At 36.1% G+C, this 24016-nt stretch overlaps 2 protein-coding genes across 2 annotated transcripts in view; both read left to right on the top strand.

Annotated features, from left to right (window-relative positions):
• LOC308642259 (NXPE family member 1-like) overlaps positions 1 to 16146 on the top strand; it is a gene marked incomplete at both ends in the record, with an annotated part of 52209 nt that extends 36063 nt beyond the window's left edge. The window contains 4 exons of the mRNA XM_081281100.1: positions 7672 to 8360; positions 10946 to 11007; positions 15009 to 15221; positions 15611 to 16146. Coding sequence (XP_081137226.1) covers positions 7672 to 8360; positions 10946 to 11007; positions 15009 to 15221; positions 15611 to 16146 — 1500 coding nt within the window. The remainder of the gene's footprint in view (positions 1 to 7671; positions 8361 to 10945; positions 11008 to 15008; positions 15222 to 15610) is intronic.
• Positions 16147 to 18023: 1877 nt separating this feature from the next.
• The window catches only part of LOC308641664 (NXPE family member 2-like), a gene marked incomplete at both ends in the record, with an annotated part of 29977 nt that continues 23984 nt past the window's right edge, over positions 18024 to 24016 (top strand). Inside the window, 2 exons of the mRNA XM_081280297.1 lie at positions 18024 to 18067; positions 18679 to 18793. Coding sequence (XP_081136423.1) covers positions 18024 to 18067; positions 18679 to 18793 — 159 coding nt within the window. The remainder of the gene's footprint in view (positions 18068 to 18678; positions 18794 to 24016) is intronic.

Genomic DNA, 24016 nt, shown 5'->3' with positions numbered 1-24016 from the left:
GATTCCTCTTGTGGGGTATAAAGCTGCTCTGTGAGTGCCAACAGACTTCTACTCTCCTCAGAGGGACAGCCTTGTCAAAGGTATTCCTCGTGTTTCCAACAATAAATCTCTTGTGTGATGTTCTGGTGTGTGATGTAGTCCTTGGACTTAGCGTGGACTCTGTGAGTGTCCTTGCAGCTATTAATATTGATATAAATTAATTTCTTGTGGTTGTACAAATGGTGAGATTCACTGTGGTTTATACATATTTGTACATAGAAAGTTACATCAAATTCACTCCACTGTCTTTCCTTTTCCTATCCCGTTCCCTTCCCTTTATTCCTCTTTGTCTAATACATAATGAGTGCATAAATAAATTGTAGTATATATACCCAATGGAATATTTCTCAGCCATAATTAAGAATAACTTTATGACATTTTCCTATAAATGAATGGATCTGGAGACTATAATGATGAGTGAAATAAGCCAATCCTAAAACAAAATAAAACATAAAAACCAACCAATCAAACAAACAAAAGCTTGCTTTTTTTCCCTCCTATGTTTCAGTCAGTTTTTTTTTTCATCACAGTGACCAAAAAACCTGACAAAAATAACATACAGGAAGAAACATTTATATTGGTTCATGGTTTCAGAGGTTCACACCATTATTGGCTGACTACATGGCCCTGGGCCTGAAGGAGGCAGAATATTACGACAGAAGGTAATGGAAACTAGGAAGCAGAAAGAGCTCTACTCACCAAGGAGGATATAAAATATAAATCGATATCCTCCAACCACACCCTACCTGCCTACAGTTACTGCCCACTTAATTCAATGATTAGTTTACAAGTCTCCTCATGTAACAATTTCACTCTGAACATGGGCTTTGGTTGACATCTGATATCTAAACCATAACAAGTGTTATGAAACCTACATCCTCAGAGTTTACCCTTTTGGATTCTTACCTTAGGCAAGTTGAAGTAGGATTTAGATCTATTGATTGTTCCCCTTATGCCTGAGATTTCATTTAAACCATTATTGTCATAATGCTTAATAAAACCAGTGACGTTGAGCCCTTGCATAAGGAAATGTATAAGGAAAGCATACAAATACTGTGAGGAGCCAGCTGGATCAATTCTTGTGATAGGGCTAAGAAACAGGATGGGACTTGTGTTTTTCTTCTTTCCAGTTTTCCCGGTGCTTCTGCCAAATGGGGCATAACTGACTGATCCAATGTGACAGCTAAACAAAGGCACAAGGCAGGGAAATGCGTGGCGTGAGTACATGAAGACTGTCCCAAAGGTGACTGAGCCTGCCCTTCCCTGAGATTATCTTCTCTAAAAGCAAACTTCAGAGCTTCCTGTGGCTTCAGAGAAATCAATGAAGCTTAAGAGGAAACTCCAACCCTTAAACAAATGCAAAGACCTCTTGGACCAAGCAGACTCTTTGGACAGCTGAAATTGGTACAGGTGAATCTGAGAACATGATGAAGCAGATAGTCATCCATAGGTACGTACATTTGGACCTCACTGGTAAGCTCTAATGACAGGAAAGGGGGCAGCAAAGAAACATATCTCTTTGAGTGACTGATTGCTAACTCCTTGCTGTCCATACCAAGTCCTGGATGAGAGAAGATGTGACCTGATGGGCCTCCATACCTGGAGAATTAACCTGAGAGTAAGCAGCCAGGAGTCCTTCAACTGCTATGTTCCTGCCTCGGGGAAGAACTTTGTTTCTGATTTCCAGAATAAATGAACTTTCTGCAAACACAGGACAACATTACCCCGTTGTGAAAATTACTAAGGAGGAACCAAAGTGTTCAGAGATACATTATGGTGGTTTGACTTAATGTGATTATTTATCTTCTAGGATACTTATGTTGTTTTCAAATGACAAACCTCACAAATGCATCCTGATGCTGATGGTTATCTTAGCTTTGTGGGTCATTTACTTCACTTCAAAAGGCCACACAAAGGTAGGAATTGTCTCAGATTTTTTTCAGAATTTCATAGATAGTCACAGTGACTTTATTTGAGTGTTCCCCATTATCAGGGCAAGAAATGAAAGTTAAGCTAGGCACAGTAGAGCAAACCTATAATCCCAGTGGCTTGGGAGGTTGAAACAAGAAGATCACAAGTCCAAAGTCAAGCTCAGCAAAAGCAAGGCACTAAGCAACTCAGTGAGACCCAGTCTCCTAATAAGATAAAAAATAGGACTGCGGATATGGTTCAGTGAGCAAGTGTCCCTGAGTTTAATCCCCAAAAGAAAGAAAGAAAGGAAGAAAGAAAGGAAGAAAGAAAGAAGAAAAGAAATGTTTAAAACATATGATCTTAGCAGATAATGTGGAGGAGAGGGTTCTCTGTTCAGCATTAGTTCTTTGACAATATATGCACAATTACTGTTTGTTTTGGAGACAGGTGAATCTCTGTACCACTTGGCACTGCCAAGCATCCCACCTCAAGGTTCTCTCCTCCCTTGGCCTTGGAGATTCTAATTCAATTAAATCTCTATTTCAGTTCTCTATCTTTATCTCATGGTTTTAATTTTTTTATCATTTTCTGAGTAGTCCAGTTAACATTTCTCACATTTCCCCTTTCTGCAGTTTTTCTTAACTGATCTTGCTTCCAGTTTCTCCTCCTTCCATCCATTTAGCACACCTTTTATTTAATAATAAATCAGCCTCATACAACCTCTTTTCATTCTTCTTATTCTGCTTGACTTCTTATGTTGCAATAATACTTTTCACTTTCACTATACTATATAATTTATTGATTGGTGTTCATTGATTATTATCTATTTGGTCTCCAGGAAGGCAAGAATTTACACATTATTCATTCATTAACAGTATCTGGCATACTGTAGATGCTTAATGAATAATTGATAAATAACTAAGTAAAGAAAGACTATTTGGTGATCTGATCTGAGAGGTAATGGTGACTTGAAACAAGGTCTTAATAATAAAAAGGGAGAAAAGTCCGTGAATTTAACAATGGAATTGACAGCTAGAGTGACTGACTATGGGAGGGGAGGAATTGGGGCTAACCAGGAATTATATTCCAGGTTTGTACAACTGCTTGTCTGGTGATGCCGTTTATTGAAGTTCTCCTACCACACTGGGAGAAATATATTTGGAGGAGAGAAGATAAAGTTAGCTATGAGTAGTCTAGGTCTAGGTCCATTATAGTGATGTAAGTGGAGATGTTGCTTCTATATATTGTAGAATAAACAGACCTATGGCTGAAAAAGACCTGGCTTAGAAAATATTAGAATTAGAAAGTATTAGACTACAAATAGCAGCTGAAGTCATTGGAGTCTGAGACATCCCCATGGGTGAGCTGTAGAGTGAGAAGAAAAAGTTTGTTAATGACATAACTGAGGAGCAAAATAAGAAGCAGGCTGAGGAGAAAGTGAGAGAGAATGGGGATAAAAGAGATTTCTTGAGACACTTGATTGGTAGGGGTACAGGACAAACAAAAGGTACGGTAGCCATTAAAGGAGATAAGGGGCTTAAATGTTTTCTCTCCATAATATGGGAGACATTATAATACATTTAAATTCTTACAAAAGAAGCTGACAGAAAAAAAGTATGGAAAGTAGGAAAGAAAAAGTGTGATTGTACTTAAGTTGGGCAGGATTATCGGAAGTTGAATTGCCATATGTCATATGATGTCTGAGACCTTCAGAAGCAAAAAGAATCTAGGTGTTAGAGGATCTGCCTCCATGGATCTTGCCATCTACCTAGAGGATGTCAGGGCTTCAGTAATGAAGAGAACTAGAAGCCAGGTCCTTCAAAATCTTTGGCAAGTGAATGGAACATATTGGATGAGAAAATGAAAAAGAAAAGGATTATGTACTAAATTGGTGATATATAGTTAGATGAATCAAGAGGAGCAAAATATATTAGGTTTTCTAAAAAGGGTCCATATATATTAATATATGCATATATGTGAAGGATATGTATGTACATGTGAGAAATTTGTGCCTGTGCACATGTGTATATTTGTATAAAACCCTTGTCTTAGTCTGTTTGTGATGCTCTAACAATATCAGAGACTGAGTGGTTTATAAAGAGCTGAAATTTATTTAAGATTTCTGGAAGCCAGGAAGTCTAAGACCAAGGCACTGGCAGATTCAATATCCGGGGAGAACCTGCTTCCTGGTTCACAGACAGTCATCTTCTCATTGTGTCCTCATGAGGTGGAAGGGGCAAATGATCTCTCAAGGATCTCTTTATTTTTGTTTTGTTTCTCTGCTGTGTCTTATTTTATAAAAACACTAATCTCATTCATAAGGGCCCTACCCCCTTGTCTAATCACCTCCCTAAAGTTCTCTACCTCCTGACACCACTTCACTGCAGGATACACCTGTAATATCTGAATATTTTTTGATGGGGATACCTACAAACATTCCACATGGCAATCCTAGTTTGTGTGTGTGTGTGTGTGTGTGTGTGTGTGTGTGTGTGTGTGTGTGTTATACCAGGTTGTTAAAAGAGTGAGGTAACTGGGGCAATTCAGAAAAAAAATACATTAGTAAAACAACTACTGCAAGAAAAATAAAGTTGAAAACATACTGATATTAAAATGAATGTAATAGTAATTTTCCATTTTCACTGGTCAAATTTAAAATCAGTCTTATTAACAGTGTTGAATAACTTAATCAAAAATTTAAATTGAGGGACTGGTATTGTGGGTCAGAGGAAGAGAGCTCACCTAGCATGCATGAGACACTGGCTTTGATCCTCAACACCACATAAAAATAAAATAAAAGTATTGTGTCCACCTACAACTAAAAAATAAATGTTTCAAAAAATGTAACTGTGATATATGAGGATAATCCCTTTCTCTAAGTAACCATGGTGTTATCCAGAGTCATTAATTAGAAGGTGAATTTTGTATGACCCTTTATCCAAACAGCTATCTAATTTTAGACTAAGATGTACATGATGCTATGTAATTATGTGGGCACAGTTAAATATCTTGTTCCAGGAAAATCTTGGACAAAAGTTGTAACAGAGGAAATACTAGGTTCTATATATATATCAAACAGCAGTCTATTGTTAGAAAATAGAACAAAGCAAAAATCAAACAAGTCAATGAACATCAGGGGTAGGCTTTTTTTAATTGGTTGTTCACAACATTACAAAGCTCTTGACATATCATATTTCATACATTAGATTGAAGTGGGTTATGAACCCCCAATTTTACCCCAAATGCAGATTGCAGAATCACATCGGTTACACATCCACAATTTTACATAATGCCCTATTAGTAATTGTTGTATTCTGCTACCTTTCCTATCCCCTACTATCCCCCCTCCCCTCCCCTCCCATCTTCTCTCTCTACCCCATCTACTGTAATTCATTTCTCTCCTTGTTTATTTTCCCATTCCCCTCACAACCTCTTATATGTAATTTTGTATAGCAATGAGGGTCTCCCTTCATTTCCATGCAATTTCCCTTTTCTCTCCCTTTCCCTCCCATCTCATGTCTCTGTTTAATGTTAATCTTTTCTTCCTGCTCTTCCTCCCTGCTCTGTTCATAGTTGCTCTCATTATATCAAAGAAGACATTTGGTATTTGTTTGTTATGGATTGGCTAGCTTCACTAAGCATAATCTGCTCTAGTGCCATCCATTTCCCTGCAAATTCTATGATTTTGTCATTTTTTATTGCTGCATAGTACTCCATTGTGTATAGATGCCACATTTTTTTTTATCCATTCATCTATTGAAGGACATCTGGGTTGGTTCCACAGTCTAGCTATTGTGAATTGTGCTGCCATGAACATCGATGTGGCAGTATCCCTGTAGCATGCTCTTTTAAGGTCTTCAGGGAATAGTCCGAGAAGGGCAATAGCAGGGTCAAATGGTGGTTCCATTCCCAGCTTTCCCAGGAATCTCCAAACTGCTTTCCAAATTGGCCGCACCAATTTGCAGTCCCACCAGCAATGTACAAGTGTACCCTTTTCTCCACATCCTCGCCAGCACTTGTTGTTGTTTGACTTCATAGTGGCTGCCAATCTTACTGGAGTGAGATGGTATCTTAGGGTGGTTTTGATTTGCATTTCTCTGACTGCTAGAGATGGTGAGCATTTTTTCATGTACTTGTTGATTGATTGTATGTCCTCCTCTGAGAAGTGTCTGTTCAGGTCCTTGGCCCATTTGTTGATTGGGTTATTTGTTATCTTATTGTCTAATTTTTTGAGTTCTTTGTATACTCTGGATATTAGGGCTCTATCTGAAGTGTGAGGAGTAAAAATTTGTTCCCAGGATGTAGGCTCCCTATTTACCTCTCTTATTGTTTCTCTTGCTGAGAAAAAACTTTTAAGTTTAATTAAGTCCCATTTGTTGATTCTTGTTATTAACTTGTGCTGGGCTTCTAACCCTGGTTCCCCTGAGCGATTTTAGTCTGCTATCATGAAGGCCTCTGGGTAAGTGGCCTCTCTGGCATGGGAAACTCTTGGAACCTGAACAGGTTTTAAATTGGTAGAAACATTCCCTCCAGTTACTTCATTATGCAGATGCATATGGTGGTCTTTATTGTTAGGTAGATGAATATTTCCATTGACTAAGTCTCTTATTTTACTTTACATTATTTATAGCCCTTACATCCTATTTGCTAGACTGATCAATGAGACATTGGTGTGACATGAAGGGTAGTCTTACACATTGCTGATGATAATATAAAATATAATCTTTAGAATTCATCAGTCAAAATGAATAAAACTATTCTTTAATATTTACTTCAGTAATAAATGATCTGGTAATTTCATCTTCAGGAATCTGTCATGAAGATATAATCCTGAATCTTTATATAAAAGGGGAGAAAATATTCAAATGTTAAGTAAAATGAAAAGAAATATATATAATCCAATTATCCAATATCATATGCTGTGCACCTGTGTTACATGTTATTGGTGGAATATTATGTAACAATTAAAAACAATAGTCAAAAATTATGTAACAATATTAAAATATTTATACTACATGATGTTACTTGCAAAAGTATTAAAGTCACATATACAGTATGATTACAAATAGGTAAAATATACATATGATAGGAAAAGCATGAAAATATTAAAATATACAGTATGAAAAGGACAGCAAAACTTATGATCATATTTTATAATATTTGCTCTGTTTTCCATATTGTGTATAAAATGGTTATAAGATTTTTATAAGGAAAACATAAATGAAAGATGGCAAAGTGAAAACAATAAGATCAAATAGTGAAAATACAGATATTTATTTTATCTAGTTACTTTTTAAGCCAATGACCCCCAAAGAAACCATCTGTTGGCAGCAGAGGAAGTCACACTACCTGGAAATCAATTCCTATAATTTCTTTTTTTTTTTTAAGAGAGAGTGAGAGAGGAGAGAGAGAGAGAGAGAGAGAGAGAGAGAGAATTTTTAATATTTATTTTTTGGTTCTCGGCAGACACAACATCTTTGTTGGTATGTGGTGCTGAGGATCGAACCCGGGCCGCATGCATGCGAGGCGAGCGTGCTACCGCTTGAGCCACATCCCCAGCCCAATTCCTATAATTTCATAATTGAAAACTAGTTTGAATTCAACACTGACATGTAACTTAATCTTGTGGAAATTTATAAACTGAATCATGCTAATTTATATTGAAAAGCAAGCCCTATTATCTGTTGGTAGTAAATATGTCCTTTCTCCTCAATTCTTCAGTTCTCCTTCAGTTTGAGAAACCGTATTGCCAAGAAACAAGGGGAAACTTCACCAACAGAGACTGAGCTGAGAATAAAGGAGATCCTGGGGAAACTAGACCAGCTGATCCCGCCCAGACCCTTCACCCATGTGAACAGCACCACCAGTGCCACACACAGCACAGCCACCCTCCTCAACCCTACAGACACATACTGCAGGGGGGACCAGCTGGACATCCTGCTGGAGGCCAGGGACCACCTGGGACGCAGGAAGGAATATGGAGGGGACTTCCTCAGGGCCAGGATGTCCTCCCCAGCTTTAAAGGCAGGCGCCTCAGGAAAGGTGACAGACTTCAACAATGGCACCTACCTTATCAGCTTCACTCTGTTCTGGGAGGGCCAAGTCTCCCTGTCTCTCCTGCTCATCAACCCCAGTGAAGGGGTGTCGGCTCTCTGGAGGGCAAGGAACCAAGGCTATGATAAAATTATTTTCAAAGGTAAATTTGTTAATGGCACCTCCCAAGTCTTCACTGAATGTGGCCTGACCCTAAACTCTAGCTCTGAACTGTGCACCTACCTGTATGGGAGAGACCAGGAAGCCTTCTACTGCATGAAGCCTCAAAACATGCCCTGTGAGGCCCTGACCCATGTGACCACCATGAACCGAGAAATTTCTTATCTTTCTGTCAAGGAAAAAAGTCTTTTCCATAAGTGAGTATATGTTTTAATATAATGAGTGGTGTCCCTAAGCAGAGCTACACTGCCTGTCTCAATATTAAGCAGGATCTTCTCAGATGCCTCCTCTATTCTAAAGGTTAAAATCAGACACACAGTATCTGCATGGAGACCAGTGTTCATGACAGCACACCATAGTGTGCATTTTGGTTGAAATAAGCTGAAGGCGGGCTACATAAGTTGTAACTATATAATATATATGCCTGTACTTCTCAAGGAAACCAGTATTGTCACATTTGACCATATATTTTACTATAGACATAGGTTTTTTTAAAAAATATGCTCTATGGAAAACAGTTCTATTGTATGTTCAAATACATCACCAAAAAAGGATTCCTTGATAAACATATCATAAGATCAAGTTCCTTTACTTCCCATGTCATGTTTCACAGATTCTGGCATTGAAGTGTGTTTTTCATTCATCCATTTCTCTCCATTTCCAGTGCTGCTATCCAAGTTGAGACCATCATCATCTCACCTACATGACTGTAATGGCTTCCCACTTGGTCTCCCTCCCATCATCAATCACATCCTCCTTGAATCTACTCTATACTGCAGCCTGAGCAATCTCTCTAAAATGCCAACTCCTGTGGGTCATTTCCAGGAGGAGTCCTTCTACCTCTCCACATTGTGACCTATCAGTTCCTGGAAGCCCTGGGAGAACAGACTCCTCTAACCTCGGTGCCCGTGTTTCCCCTATCCATCTTGGCTGTAGCCACACTAGGTTTTTCTCCCCCTGCTCACAAACAGATGCTCACTCTCTAATCTCCTTATTCTCCATTGAAATGGGAAATGCTTTATTCCTGAGAATGAACTATTGGGACTTCTTCATGGGCCACTTTGATGGTTTGCAAAAGGAGATTGTCATCACAAATCCAAAAACTGTGAGCCAACCTGGACACCTATTAGTCCTAGAATCTTTTATTCATTTTCAAACTTTCCATAAGCCTCAGTCTACCTCCTTTTCACTTTCCAGTCTGCCAAAATCTGTTTGACTAGGCCATGATGACTTATTTTCCCTTCATTTGGTGACAGTATATTCTGAGCAATTTCTTTCTTAGAAAATTTCAAAGTCAAGCTCAGAGTCTTTTTTTCCTTAAGCTTTCAAAAAAATATGCTTATGAGAAATTAGAGCAGAGACCAAGCCTGGAAAATAAAATGTATTCCAGAATCTTACCCAGTTTTCAAAATTTTGACTTCTTATCTATTCAACTCACTAAATCTCAAACTATTCACCATTCTGAAATGAGGCAGAGAAGGAAAGAAAGAAAGCACAGCTGGAGTGGGAGGGAAGGGTAAGAACTGACTTTAGTTCTAAGTTGCTGGAGTCACAGGTGGAAGCTTCAGACCAAACTGGAGAAAACTGTTCCTACTTTTGTGGAGTATTTATAGACATTATCCAGATAACTAAAAGAGATGTTGAATGTTAACATCAGCAGAGCTCTTTGAAGTATCATATTCACTATCTTCACCATAATGAGGAAATGATGAGAGTCCTAGGAAAGACCACACACACACACACACACAAAAAAAAAAAAAACACAATTACATGAGGAGTCTCTCTGTACTCACTGTTTTATTTTTAATCTCCTTCTAAGCACTAATCATCCTCATGTCTAAATCACATCAAGGATGAGATCATGTTTTACCTTTTCCTTTCATGATTGGGTCTAAAAAGACCCCCCTACAGAGAACAGAGTACATCTGTTGTACTGGGCACCTGAGCCCTCTTCCCCATAACCTCTCCCTGCCCCCTCTATTTACACACAATGTATGTTGGGTTGAAGAAAAGAGAGGGTAGAGGTAAGAAAATAAGTTTTAAGTAGGAAGAGTCAGTCTTCATCAAGTGGAGGAAAGAAATACAGTGTTCTTTTATTCACACATCAGTGTGATCACTACTTTCTGACAGCCACATTGATGGATATTGAGGATACAGCAGTGAACACAGACAATATGTTACCTTTCTTCACATGATCCTCAGAAAGCAAATATGTAAGAAAATTGAACATATCAGGAAATATGGCTAAAGAGGGAAACAGAGGCTCTGTGATAAGGGGTCTATGTGCCATGATAAAGAGCCTGGCCTCCTGCAGTGATAGGGAGACAATCAAGGTTTTTAAAGAATAAAGCAGTTGCATTTGCAATTGGACAGGGTGCTCTGTTAGTTGTGCTGGAGAAATTAGGTGAGATAAAAATTAGGTTGACCAATTAGAGATTCACAGTAATTTTAAAAATGTATTTCATGAACTTGAATAGGTGATGTGAAGGCACATAGAGATTATGCAGACTAAATAATATTATGAATTTAACACTATTGCATATCATTACATGTAACAGATGAGTAGAGCTGCCCTGGACTTCAGGTGCTCCCAGCAAGAGAGAAAACCTTTCAAAATCCCAATTTATCTACAGTACTCAATTTATCCAAAATATACAGCAGAAATAATAATTTTTAGTTAAAGAAAGTTAAAAATATCCTTGCTTAAAAATAAGCTAGTATTGCCTGGTGCCTATGCTATGTGGACACACAACAGGCTAATCTATTGTCTTGTTTTTTGAAGGTCCAAAGTGGGAATTGAAATGATGAAAGATCTTGAACATATTAATGTCTCCCATTGTAACAGTAAGTCCACTTTTTCCTATGGTGGGTAATGTTTGGCATGTGTCTTACACAGAGAAAAATTATCAGTGTTAATTCTTTTAGTGGTGCTTTTCAGGGAGCATAATCCCTAGAGGGTGTCAGTGATCTTAATCATGCAAGACTTCATAGGGAGAAATCGACTCAAGGAAATTAGTTCAGACTGTTCATTCCAGATTTCAGCTTGATTTATCCTAAAAAAGAAAGTAAAATATCCTATATTCATCTCCCAGAGTCTGAGGTTCTGTGCAAATACCTTTGATAGCTTCAGAGTGGGAATACTGTGGTTTTAGTTTCCTGATATCTGCCAGCATAACCTCCTGATTTTAGTTGGTATACTTAATTTTATATGGAGCTTCCATCTTATTAAATATTTTAATGGAAAATACAGAGCAATGTTATATATGAAAGTATACTGTTTATATTTATTTATAACTTAGCTTTAAATAACTGTTTATAAAGCCTGAGTTTACCAGTAACATTAGTATCCTAGGCAACTTATAATGATATATTGTCAATATTTATTCATTTATTCCTCAAGTGTTTACTGAGGGTCTGATAGATATGAGGCACCATGAGCAAATGAAAAAAAAAAAACTGAGCTTGTGATCTAAAAAAAAGTTCTTGCTATAAATGTACCAACTCTATGAAGAAAGCAAAATACAAAATACAAGTATGTAGGAAAGTTTAACATATTAGGAAATATGGCTAAAGAGGGAAGCAGAGGCTCTGTGATAAGGGGTTTATGTATCATCATAAGAAGCTGGGACTTATCATTTTAAAATTATTTTAAAGTTAAATATATTTGACCGAGCCCTGAAGGTTATCAATAGCCAGAAACTTCAAAAAGATCATGGGTAGAGTTGCCAGATTGAAATACATAATACAGGGAATCAGTTAAATTTAACTAATTTCTTATTGCCACTGTATATATATACATTGAGATAAAGGAAAAATATTGCATAACTCATACACTAAAAAAAAAGTCCTTCACTAGAATAATTAAGTGTCCTGTATTTTTAGTGTGAGAACTTTTTTACTGTACAATTACTCATAAGCAAAATTATGTGAGACATTGTGTTCATAAGCCAATGGAGTGAGCATATGGTAGAATGTAGCAGAATATAGAGCTAGAAAAACAGGAATAAGCTAAGTAAATAAACTGTGCTGAGGATTAGAGTTTTTACTTACAAGGTTAAAGAAAGCCACTGAGACCAACCATGCAAGACAGTGGTATGATCCTCCTTGTGTTTTAAAAAGCAAATTCACAACTGAAAATAATAAGCATGACCTACACAAAGACAATTTAATTTAAAATGCTACTATGTGATATAAAATAAAATTCATACATAAAAGAAAATATACTCTTTCTGTTTGGGATGATTTCATGTTGAGAAGGTATTTCCTCAGCATTAGTTTTTTCTTGCTGCTATAACAAGTGACTTTAAGTAAAAAGAACATATTATCTTAGTGTTATTATCCCAAGGCACAACATCTGTCTCACTGAGCTACAACCAAGGTGGAACAGGCCTGTGTTCCTTTCTAGAAGTTCTAAGGAAGAATTTGTTGTAACTTTCAGCTTCTTTATAATGGCTGCCTTCCTTTCTTTTAGTGCCATCTACCATCTCCAAAGCCACAATGGTAGGTCAAGTCTTCAAGTTACAACATTCTAGTCTACCTGCTGCTTCCTTCTTCCACCATGGAGAACCAATGAGATTAGACTGAACTCCTTTTCCTAGATTCTCCATCTGAAAACCCATATTCTTTGTCACATCTGGAAAATCCCTTTTGCCATCTGTTTTTTTCCCCCTTGAAGGCAACATATTCATAGATTTAAAGAATTAGAATCCAAATATCTTTGGGGGGGGGTATAGTGTACCCATCACAATCTGTAATCTAATAAAAATATGGAGATGGAAAATATTTAGTAACTGTGGGTCTCAAGTTTCTAGGGTTATAGTATTCAATCATCCATAATGCAGAGCTATCAAGCCCCCTAGGAGCCCAACAAGGTCACATTGAAATTCCAACAAAATCATAGGATTAGGAAGGCTCCATTTAGCAAGCAAAACCACCAGGATTTAAGAAGTATTTTAAGTACATTTTTCAATTTGAGTGTGGTACTGCACATTAAACCCAGGGCCTCACCCATGTTAGGCGAGCACTCTATGACACCCCCAGTCCACATTTTTTAGTTCTGAAAACAGTACCATTTTGCCACTCTGTCTACCAATTACAACTAGATTTGGTATTCATGGGGGTTTGGTTTTGAGAACCACTGTGTTCAACAAAATCCTTACATAATATGTCATTGTATTTGCACATAACCTAGGTACATGCTCCCATATACTTTAAATCATTTCCAGATTACTTACAATGCCTAACAATGTGAATTCTTTGTAAATAGTTGTCATACCATTTTGTTTAGAAAATAAAAAGAAAAGATCTTTACACATTTGATAAAAGTAAAAGTTTTTCCTGAATGTTTTCCATCCATTATTGAGTGCAACGCACTGATAGAGAACCCATGGATATAGAGGGCTGACTATTCAGTATATCCATGTGTAGTATACCATTCTGTGGACATAAGCAACCAGAGACTGTAAGGTCTATGAGGGACTTAACAAGGAAGATAAAGCACAGAGTGCTGGTAATTTCCCAATATCCATACCTTCCTCCTTTTTAGTAAGAGTAACCATTATTTGAGCTGGAACCATGGCCACTTTTCCTTGTGGCTACTTTGTGCTCACATTAAATTTTTTCTAATAGTATGAACAGGAATTGCCTGGGGAACTTATAAGTAATGCCTTTAAAGGCAAAACAACTTGCCTTCCTCTTCCTTTTGTCTCCTTGCTACTAGCTGAACTGTAGATTAAATGTGAGAAAGGAAACTGCCCTGTTAGACTGAAAGACTAAAACCATATGTTAACAATAGTAGAACAACAAGATAAGAGAAAGAGAAATCCCTCACAAGATGCAATAACACATTAACCTTGGCCTGGTCACTCTGAAACAGTTCTGTGAGGGACAGTACCTTTCCAATTTTAAGACATTATTTTGGCCTATTTTACAGCATTCTACTTGTTTCCTATCCAGTATAGGAAGTGAATGTAATACAGAAATGCTGATGTAACAAAATCTAAATTATGAGTACTGGCCATACAGATCAGTGGAAGGGTGCTTGCCTTGAATGTATGAGACTTTGGGTCTAATTGCAAGCATTGCAAAAAAAAAATAAAATAAAAACAAAAAACCTAAAAGATGAGACAATGCTCAGCAGAAGGGCAACAGCATAGAGAATGGCAAGGAAATATGATGTAGACATTTGATAACCTTTGTTATGCCACATCGAAGAGTTGGTGCTCTGCCACTGGGGATACCTTTGAAGGCAGACAACGACAGAGCCTGCAGCTACAAAGGAACAGGCTACAATATCTCAGAATCATGGTTTCTGCTGGGTGCTGCATGACACATTTTATTATACTCCTATTAAAAACTGCATTAAGTCAATCTAGGTATTTTATAGGGCAGGAAACTGCCCTATAAGGTTTTCAAAAGGTACACGTTACATTTAAGCCATCTTTTAAACATGAAAAAACTCATACTATTCCTTCATTGATGGAACAAATGTAAATGACTCAATAACAAAGACACCAACGGGTAGTTCACTGACATTCAGATTAGAGAACCAAATTAAGTCACTGCAGAATCAGAGGAATGGCAAAGAAAGGAAGGACATGGAGACTTAGCTAATGGCCACAGGTGGGAGGAAATGAACAGGGAGGAGTTAGCATGACTCAAAATCTCTCAGAAGAAAGAGTAGCAGTGCCTAAAACAAGCTGGCGGTAATAAAAATCTCCAGTAAGAGACAAAAGACAAAAGTAGAGGGAGAGAGAAAGGGACCAAGAAAGGGAAGGACCAAAAGAGGAGGCTGGGTGTTTGACACATGCCACTGACACCACTCACCATGAGATCTCTGTCACTAGAGAGAGAAAAGAGCACAGAGAAATGCCAAATTGGAAAGAAGACTCCAGTCCCCAGTGGATACACTTTACAAGGAAGGTGGATAACAACATTTTGCAACCAGATTCAACTAGATACAAACAAGATCAATGGCTGCTTGAAAGGAAAACTCATTTACCTTCTGGGAGACTCCACACTGCGTCAGTGGATCCACTACTTACCCAGAGTTGCAAACAGTATGTAGTTACTTTATGTTCTTTTGGAAGTTCAGGCTAACCATAAAGTACTTTCAGTGAGGTCTCCATCTATTCTCACTTAGGCCGTTTGTTGTTGTTGTTGTTGTTGTTTGGTTGGTAATTTCATTTTTCTTTCTAGAGTTAAGTCGTAATTTAAAATCCATTTCATTCCCTCTTTCATAAGAAATGTTGCTCCTCCTTATAAATGCCAATGAAAATTTTACATTTTGATTGACATTTCATACATATAAACTGGTAATTTATCCTAGAGGGTAGAATGCTCCCCCCCAAAATACTATAGATGGTGATTATACATGACATGGTAGATATTCTTTTTAAAAGTATCAATCGCTGCCTTCTAGTTAAAGATCTTACTTTTTTTTAATCAGCACTGAAATTTTTTGATCTTCATGGAACTGGACCTTTTAAGAAATATTTGCTTCTGGATGCTGAAAGACATACTCAGATACAATGGAAAAAACATAGCTATCCTTTTATCACTTCTCATCTTTACTCTGTGAGAGATGCAGGTTATATCCCTCAGGAAATTGACCAGATTTCAGGTGACAAAAACACAGCCATTGTCATAACCTTTGGCCAACACTTCAGACCCTTCCCCATTGACGTTTTCATTCGCAGGGCCATCGGTGTTCGAAAAGCTATTGAACAACTATTCCTAAGAAGCCCAGACACTAAAGTGATCATTAAGACAGAAAATATCAGGGAGATGCATGTAGAAACAGAGTGGTTTGGAAACTTCCATGGTTACATTCAGTATCTTACCCTGAATGACATTTTCAAAGATCTCAATGTAGGTGTCATTGATGCCTGGGACATGACTATTGCATATGACACCAATAATGTCCACCCACCTGATGTTGTGATTGGAAGTCAGATTAACATGTTCTTAAACTACATTTGCTAAAGAAAATATTTGCAAAGTCACTAGGAACCAATTTTCACATCTGTGTATTGTCAATGAAATTTTATTCATTTTAAGGACTAAGACAATCAAACTTAAAAGAACCTATCCATGGAATTATTTGTGAGAAACTTAAAAGAAAGACAATAAGAATGGAGATGAGATACAAAGTTTAAAAAATCATATATTAAGAATGACCATACCATGCCTGAAGCATGAATATGTGTGATAATGAGTGTTTTCATATTTGAAGCAAGTTTGGGTAATGATCTTTGGTTACTCCTGGCTGAACCAATGGAAAAGTAGAAAAGAATAAACATGTCATTGTCATGGTGCTTTAAAACAGTCACATAACATTCTCTGTAAAGGTATAGATAGTAACTATTTTGGAATCTGCAGGCTATCCTGCCTCTGTCACAACTGCTCTACTCTCCACTTTTGCACTTTTGTAGTGCAAGAGCAGCCACAGATAACATGTGAACAAATGAGTGTGTTGTGTTTCAATAAAATTTAATGAATGGACAAGGAAACTTGTATTTCATATGATTTATACTTGTCAGGAAATATTATTATTTTGATTTTCACAAACTGTTCATAAATGCAAAAACTATTCTGAGATCATAGGCACTAAAAAAAGTGGTAGTTGTATTTATCCTCTAGACAATATTTCTTTTTTTTTTTGTAATAAGTTCCACATTGCAGTGTGGTTCTTATTTAAAGAAAAAAAAACAGAGAGAGAGAAAAAAGAGAGAGAGAGAATTTTTAATATTTATTTTTTAGTTTTCGGTGGACACAACATCTTTGTTTGTATGTGGTGCTGAGGATTGAACCTGGGCCGCACGCATGCCAGGCGAGTGCGCTACTGCTTGAGCAACATCCCCAGCCGCTCTAGACAATATTTCACTGTTACCTGATTTAAAACAAAAAATTTGATAAAATTAAAACTAACAATTCAGAAAAACTGAACAAAAATCCTTCATATGTTGTGTAGAAAACTAATAATAATGTAGAAATAAACAAAAATTACCTAACTTGAGAAAATTTATCTACCCCCAAACTACAAGCAACATCACTTCTTGAATGAAGCACAAAAATCATTTCTTACTAGTCAGATACAAACCCAAGAACCTTTCACTAGCTCTATCCACCCATCAACTGCAGTACATGTCAGAAAAGAACAGAGTAACTGCTCCTATTTCATCATCCTCTTAGGAAACAATCAAAAGCCTAAGTAGAAGAAGGTGCCCTCACACAAGTTCAATATACAAAACCTAACAGCTTCTTTAAAAGTCAAAATTATATGACACAATTAAAACTACATGGTATCTCTTCATAAAGTTTGTATACATCTTTCATTATACTTAATCATAGATATTTGGTACTTTTGATCTACTGTATTTTTAAAATTTTTACTATTGTCAAATATTTATTATGTCTTACAAATATGCACAAAACTTCAAAGTACAGCTCAATAAACTATCAAAAAGAGACACTTGGTTGGAGTTATGGCTCAGTGGCAGAGCACTTGCCTAGCACAATGTGAGGCACTGGGTTTGATTCTCAGCACCACATAAAAAAAGAAATAAAGGTATTATGTCTAACTACAACTAAAAAATTTAAAAACAGTGGTTAACTCAATGGTTAGGATTAAACAGAATAGAGGATATGTAAGATCTCTATATACATATACACAATCCACAACCTCAAGGATTAAAGCATTCTGTAGATTCAATGCAACTCCAATCATTATATGTGTGCATGGAGTTGTATATAATTTGAAAATATGATTCCAAACTGCCGCAGTCTGGCTAGGCACAAAATCACGAGCCACTCAAGCAGAAACAAATTTTATTTTTTTGAAACTGCTGCCAATCCCCAATATGCCCCTGGGAAAAATCCCGATCGACCTCCCGGAACCCCAGAGGTAATTCCTCCCCCCAGAATTCCCTCCTACTGTACTTCCCCAACCAATGGGAACTCTCCAGGAGTCCCGGAGGAGGCCGAGGTGAACAGCAGGAGTCCAATATCCATATGAATGCAAATCTTAACATAATCATATCATCTCAATGGCTAGGTGGGGTCACCTTTCAACCAAAAATGCCATGCATCATATTACTTGGCTGTGGCTCTTAGCACCAAACCTTCTAAGAAAACATAAAATGCTAAAAGTAATCAAATTACTGCTAGAAAGAAATAAGTTTAAAGAACTCAATTTCCAAACAGCAAGACTTTCCTTAAAGCTGTAGAATACTGTAGCACTGGTACAAAAAAGAAAAAAAAAGCCAAAGATCAATGAAACAGAATTGAGGAGAGAGTAAAGGCCCTGCAAATATGGACATGTGCTTCTGACAAATGGAGCAATGAGGACAAGACAGTCTTCACAACAAATGTTCTCAGAAAGTAAAATATACATGCATTAAAAAAAAACTGCATCCCTACCCTACTCACAAAAAAATATATAAAGTACAGAGATATTACACAACTAATCCTGAAAACCAAAGCAACAGTCTTTGTAAATCTTTCTAAACTTTCTAGGATCCGTGCTGGTCCTACTGCACAAGACTACTCCTCCATGACTGGTGCACAGTTTGACACTCCATTTGAATTTGACAAGACCACAACCATTGACAAAAAGAGTTCAGCAAGTACAGTAAACTTTTTTTAAGTATAAAGAGAACACTATAAAATAATTGTAAAAGTAAATGTATAAACCACTAACACATTGGGTTTTTAGATATAGATGATAGTAGAATCTATTTTGACATATTATACATACTTGGAAAATAACTTGTTCTAATTGCGATTCCATTCTTGTTGACGTACATGATGTGGACTTTCACTGGTCGTGGATTCATAAATGAACACAGGAAAGACATGTCCAATTCAGTCTACTGTCTTTCTTATTCCCAATCCCCCTACCATCACTTCATTCCCCTTTGTCTAATCCAATGAACTTAATTTATTGTTTATTACCATTCTTAAATACATGCATAGATAAGTAATACTAGTATTATTATTATGCAAGTATTTTTGCTTTATTGGATAAAGTAAATGAATATATTAATGACATTAGATAATTAGACTTTCAGTGTAAAAATGAGATGCAAAGTTTTCAGTTTTAAAAACATGCTTAATTAACTTGAAAATGAGTGAAAAATTCATGATTCTATTTTTTACGTAGATATTTCCTAGCTCTATTCATAAAAGGCCTAGATACTATAGTAATATTATCAGGAATCACTCCCATAACAAGAAGGCATCCTTAGAGGAAAGGCTGAATCCAGGATAAGGGCAGGACAGACATGTATGTATAGAAAGGATGAATCTCAGCATCTTCTTATGCGAGAAAGCAAATTATCAAAGACACAGGGAGTCATATAATAGCACACAGGAGTAATCCAAAGGCTCTCTTCATTGGCCAAAGATGGGACAAATTTATCAACAAAAGGAATAATAGTTATAGTTGATTAAAATATACACTATACAAAATCCCTGAGTTCATAATAATATTGAAAAAGGAGAGGTATATGGAAAAACAAAAACTAAAGGGCTCATGAGTCATTAGTGAAGATAGCAAACTTCTTACTCTGAAAATTGGCAATTTAAAGGAAATATATGAGCACATGTTCTCTTTCCTGTTTAAAAAACAGCCAGTAGACATAAAAATTGAAGGAAAGTCTCTCTTTGCAGAAAAATTATCATAATGCATGTGAAAGAAATGACAGAATTAGGGAACCACAATTTTATTTTTTTAATTTTTTTATTTGTTTTTTCTTAGTTATTCATGACAGTAAAACATATTTTGACATATTATACATACACAAAGTATAAATTCCCATTTTTGTAGTTGTACATGCTGTGGAATTACACTGGTCATGTATTCATATATGAATATAGGAATGTTATATCTGATTCATTGTTCTATCTTTCCTACTCTCATTTCCCTCCCTTCCTTCCCTTCTCCTTTGTCTAATCCAATGAATTTCTATTCTTCCCTACCCCCTACATTATTCTGTGCTAGCAACTGCATATCAGAAGAAACATTTAGCCTTTGTTTGGGGGGGATTGGCTTATTTCACTTAGCATGATAGTTTCTAGCTCCATCCATTTAGCAGCAATTGACATAATTTCACTCTTCTTTATTGTTGAGTAATATTGCACTGTGTGTGTATATTATATTTTCTTTATCCATTCATCTGTTGATGGGTGCCTAGGGTTAGTTCCATAGCTTAGCTATTGAAAATCAAGCTGCTATAAACATTGATTGGCTGTGTCACTATAGTATGCTGATTTTAAGTCCTTTGGCTATATACCAAGGAGTGGGATAACTGGGTTAAATGGTGGTACCATTCTAAGTTTTCCAAGGAATCTCCATACTGCTTTACACAGTGGTTGCACCAATTTGCAGTCCCACCAGCAATATATGAGTGCAGCTTTTCCCCTGAATCCTTGCCAACATGTGTTGCTACTTGTATTCTCAATAATTGCCATTTTTATTAAAGTGAGTGTAGTTTTAATTGGCATTCCTTTAACTTCTAGAGATGTTGAACTTTTTTTCACATATTTGTTGACCATTTGTATTCTTCTATGAGGTGTTTGTTCAGTTTCTTTGCCCATGTATTGATTGGTTTATTTGGATTTTTGTTGTTTATTTGTTTGGGATTAAGATTTTTGAGTTTTTTATATATCCTGAAAAATAATATTCTATCTAAGGTATAGGTGACAAAGATTTTCTCCCATACTGTAGGCTCTCTCTTCACACTCTTAATTATTTCCTATGCTTTGAAGAAGCTTTTCAAAAGATGGGTTCCATCCCATTTATTGATTCTTGATTTTACTTCTTGTGTTTTAGGAGTCTTGTTAAGGAAGTCAGTTCCTAAGAAAATATGTTGGAATATTGGGCCAATCCTCCTCAAATCATCCCTTGAAATAGAAAAAGAGAAACTCTTTGAAACACATTCTATGAAGCTAGTATTACCCTGATACCAAATCCAGACAAAGATACATCAAGGAAAAAAAACTTAAGGCCAATATCTTTGATGAACATAGATGTGAGAATTCTCAATAAAATACTGGCAATTGCATACAAAAACACGTTAAAAAGATAATGTTCCATGATCAAGTGGATTTCATTCCAGGGATGTAAGGTTGGTTCAAGGTACAAAAATCAATAAATTTGTACCATCCTCTTCTCAACTTGGATACAGGGATAGAGAATAGAAGTATAAGAAGATTATTTTATTTTGTCTCGTCTCCCTATTTCCAGACCCTAATGGGAATAATGCTTTATAACTTTCCAAGTTTAATAATTAAATGAGAAGATGAACAAAAAACTCAAGTGCAATTTTGGCATACACTGAAAAAAAATATTCATTTTTTTTAAATGACTTCCAATAAATAGTATTTTGTCCTTTAGGCTGAGTTCTGAATAAGCTGAGAAATTAGAAATGACTAAGCAAATGGAGAATGTATTAGGGTTCTCCAGAAATATATATATATATATATATATATATATATATACACACACACACACACACACACACACACACACACATAAGTTGTCCCTTGATTTCTAAGAGGGAATAGTTTTAGGACTCCCTGTGAATACTAAAATTCATAGATGTTCAGGCTTCGTGTATAACCTGTGAACATGCTCCAATATATCATCTCTAGATTACATAGCTAACAATGCAATGGAAATGATACATAAACAGTTGTTATATTATATATAAATTGTTGCTATATTATATTATAAATGATGACAATTATAATGGCAACAAAAAGTGTACAAATTTAGTATGATTCTTGTTTTAAATATTTTGATTTGCAGTTGGTTTAACCCAAGGTTGTAAACCTTGCAGATAGAATAATTGACTGTATGAGAGGGGATTTATTAGGGACTCAATCATGCAATCATGGAGGCCAAAATGTCTCACAATGGGTTGTATGCAAGCTGGAGAACTTGGGATACCTGTAGCTGACTTGGTACAGGTCTGAAATGCCTCAATACAGGAAAGCTGATGGTGAAATTCTCAGTCCAAGGCTGAACGCCTGAGAACCTTGGGGGAAGCTGGGTGAAAGAGTTCAAGTCCAAAACTGGAAAGCCTGGAGTTCTCATGTTCAAAGACAATAGTAGAACAGCAATGTCCTAGCTCCAAGTGACATTGTCCTATATTATTAACTCCTAGCTGACTGGAATATTCCCCAACACATTGAGAACATATCTGCCCCCTTCTATCCACTTACTCACACTAATCTTTGGAAACACCCTTACAGACATGTACAAAAATAATGGTTTACCAATTCTTAGGTATTCCTTAATTCACTCAACTTGACATCTAAAATTAACTATCACAGAGAACTAATCCCCCCAAATTTACTATTACTCATCCCCCCCAAAAAAAAAATCACAAAGTAGGCCTGAAGAGAATAGAAAGCAGGAAATAATAAAGATCACAGCACCAAAAAATTAAACAGATACTAGAAAAGAAATAGAAAGACCAAAAAAATTAAGATTTTTTTTAAAAAAAGACAAATAAACTTGATAAATGTTCATTGGAAAAAGAAAATAACTCAAATAAAATAAGAAATGTAAAAGGAAACAGTACAACTGATATCATAGAAACATAATGGATCATAAAATATTATAGTCGATTTTATGCCAACAAGTTGGATTACTTCTATTTAATGGATGAACTCCTGGAAACACCCAAACTACCCATACGGAAGCATGGAAAAGTAGAAAGTCTAGTTAGATCTATAATGAGGAGATTGAACTAGAAAACAAAAATCTCCCCCACCAAAAAAAAAGGCCCAGGTCTCAATGGCTTCATTGCTGAATTCTATCAAACACTGAAGAAGAAATAATGTAAAACCTTCTCAAACTCTTTCAAACTATTGATGAAGAGGAATACTTCCAAGAGCATTTTATGAGACCAGCGTTTTACTTCTAAAGCCAGACAAGGACATACAAGGAAAAACTTATAGGCCAGTATCCATGTTGAACATAGACAGAATACATCTCAACAAAATACTGAGTACAACAGCACATTAAAAGGATGCGTCACCATGATGAAGTGGAATTTATCTAGGGAGAAAAGTTTAAGTTGCACATACACAGAGCAATGGATGTAAGGCAGCACATTAACAGAATAAAGGGTGAAAACCATCAGACACAGAAAAAATATTCACTAAGTTCAACATTCTTTTATGATCAAGACTCTTAACAAGTTGGGTTTAGAAGAAATGTACCTCAATACAATAAAAATTGAATGTTTTCCTTCCAAGCTGAGGAACAAGAGAAGGATTCCCACACTGACCACTTCATATAACACTGCTGGAAGTCCTTGGCTGAGCAAATTGGACAGGAAAAAGAAATAAAGGTCATGTAAATCAGAAAAAAAGAAGTAAAATTATCTCTTTCAATAAGACAATCTTACATATTAAAAACCATAAAGACTCCATCAAGAACTGTTAGAACTAAAAAAAATTCAGTAATGTTGTAGGATATAAAATTAAAATACAAAAATTAGTAGAGTATCTATGCACTAACAATAAGCTATCTGAAAAATAAATCAGAAAAATAATCCCACTATTATAGAATGAAAGAATAATTCAGAATAAATTTTACTGAGTAGGTAAGAGATCTTCACAGTAAAAACTATAAAACATTAATGAAAGAAACTGGAGATATAAATTATTGGGAAAACACTGTATGCTCATGAATCAAAAGAATTAACAGTTCAAATGTGCATATTATCCAAAGCAGTCTACAGATTTGATGTAATTCCAACCAAAATACTACTGATATTTTTCACAGAAATAGAAAAGCAATCCTAAAATTTAGACAGAACTACAAAGACCCTAAGTGAAA

The sequence above is a fragment of the Spermophilus citellus genome (assembly GCF_964194105.1).
Source record: "Spermophilus citellus genome assembly, chromosome: 2".
Lineage (NCBI taxonomy): Eukaryota > Metazoa > Chordata > Mammalia > Rodentia > Sciuridae > Spermophilus > Spermophilus citellus.
Note: the sequence above shows the minus strand (reverse complement) of the source record. Positions and strands in the feature narration are given on the sequence as shown.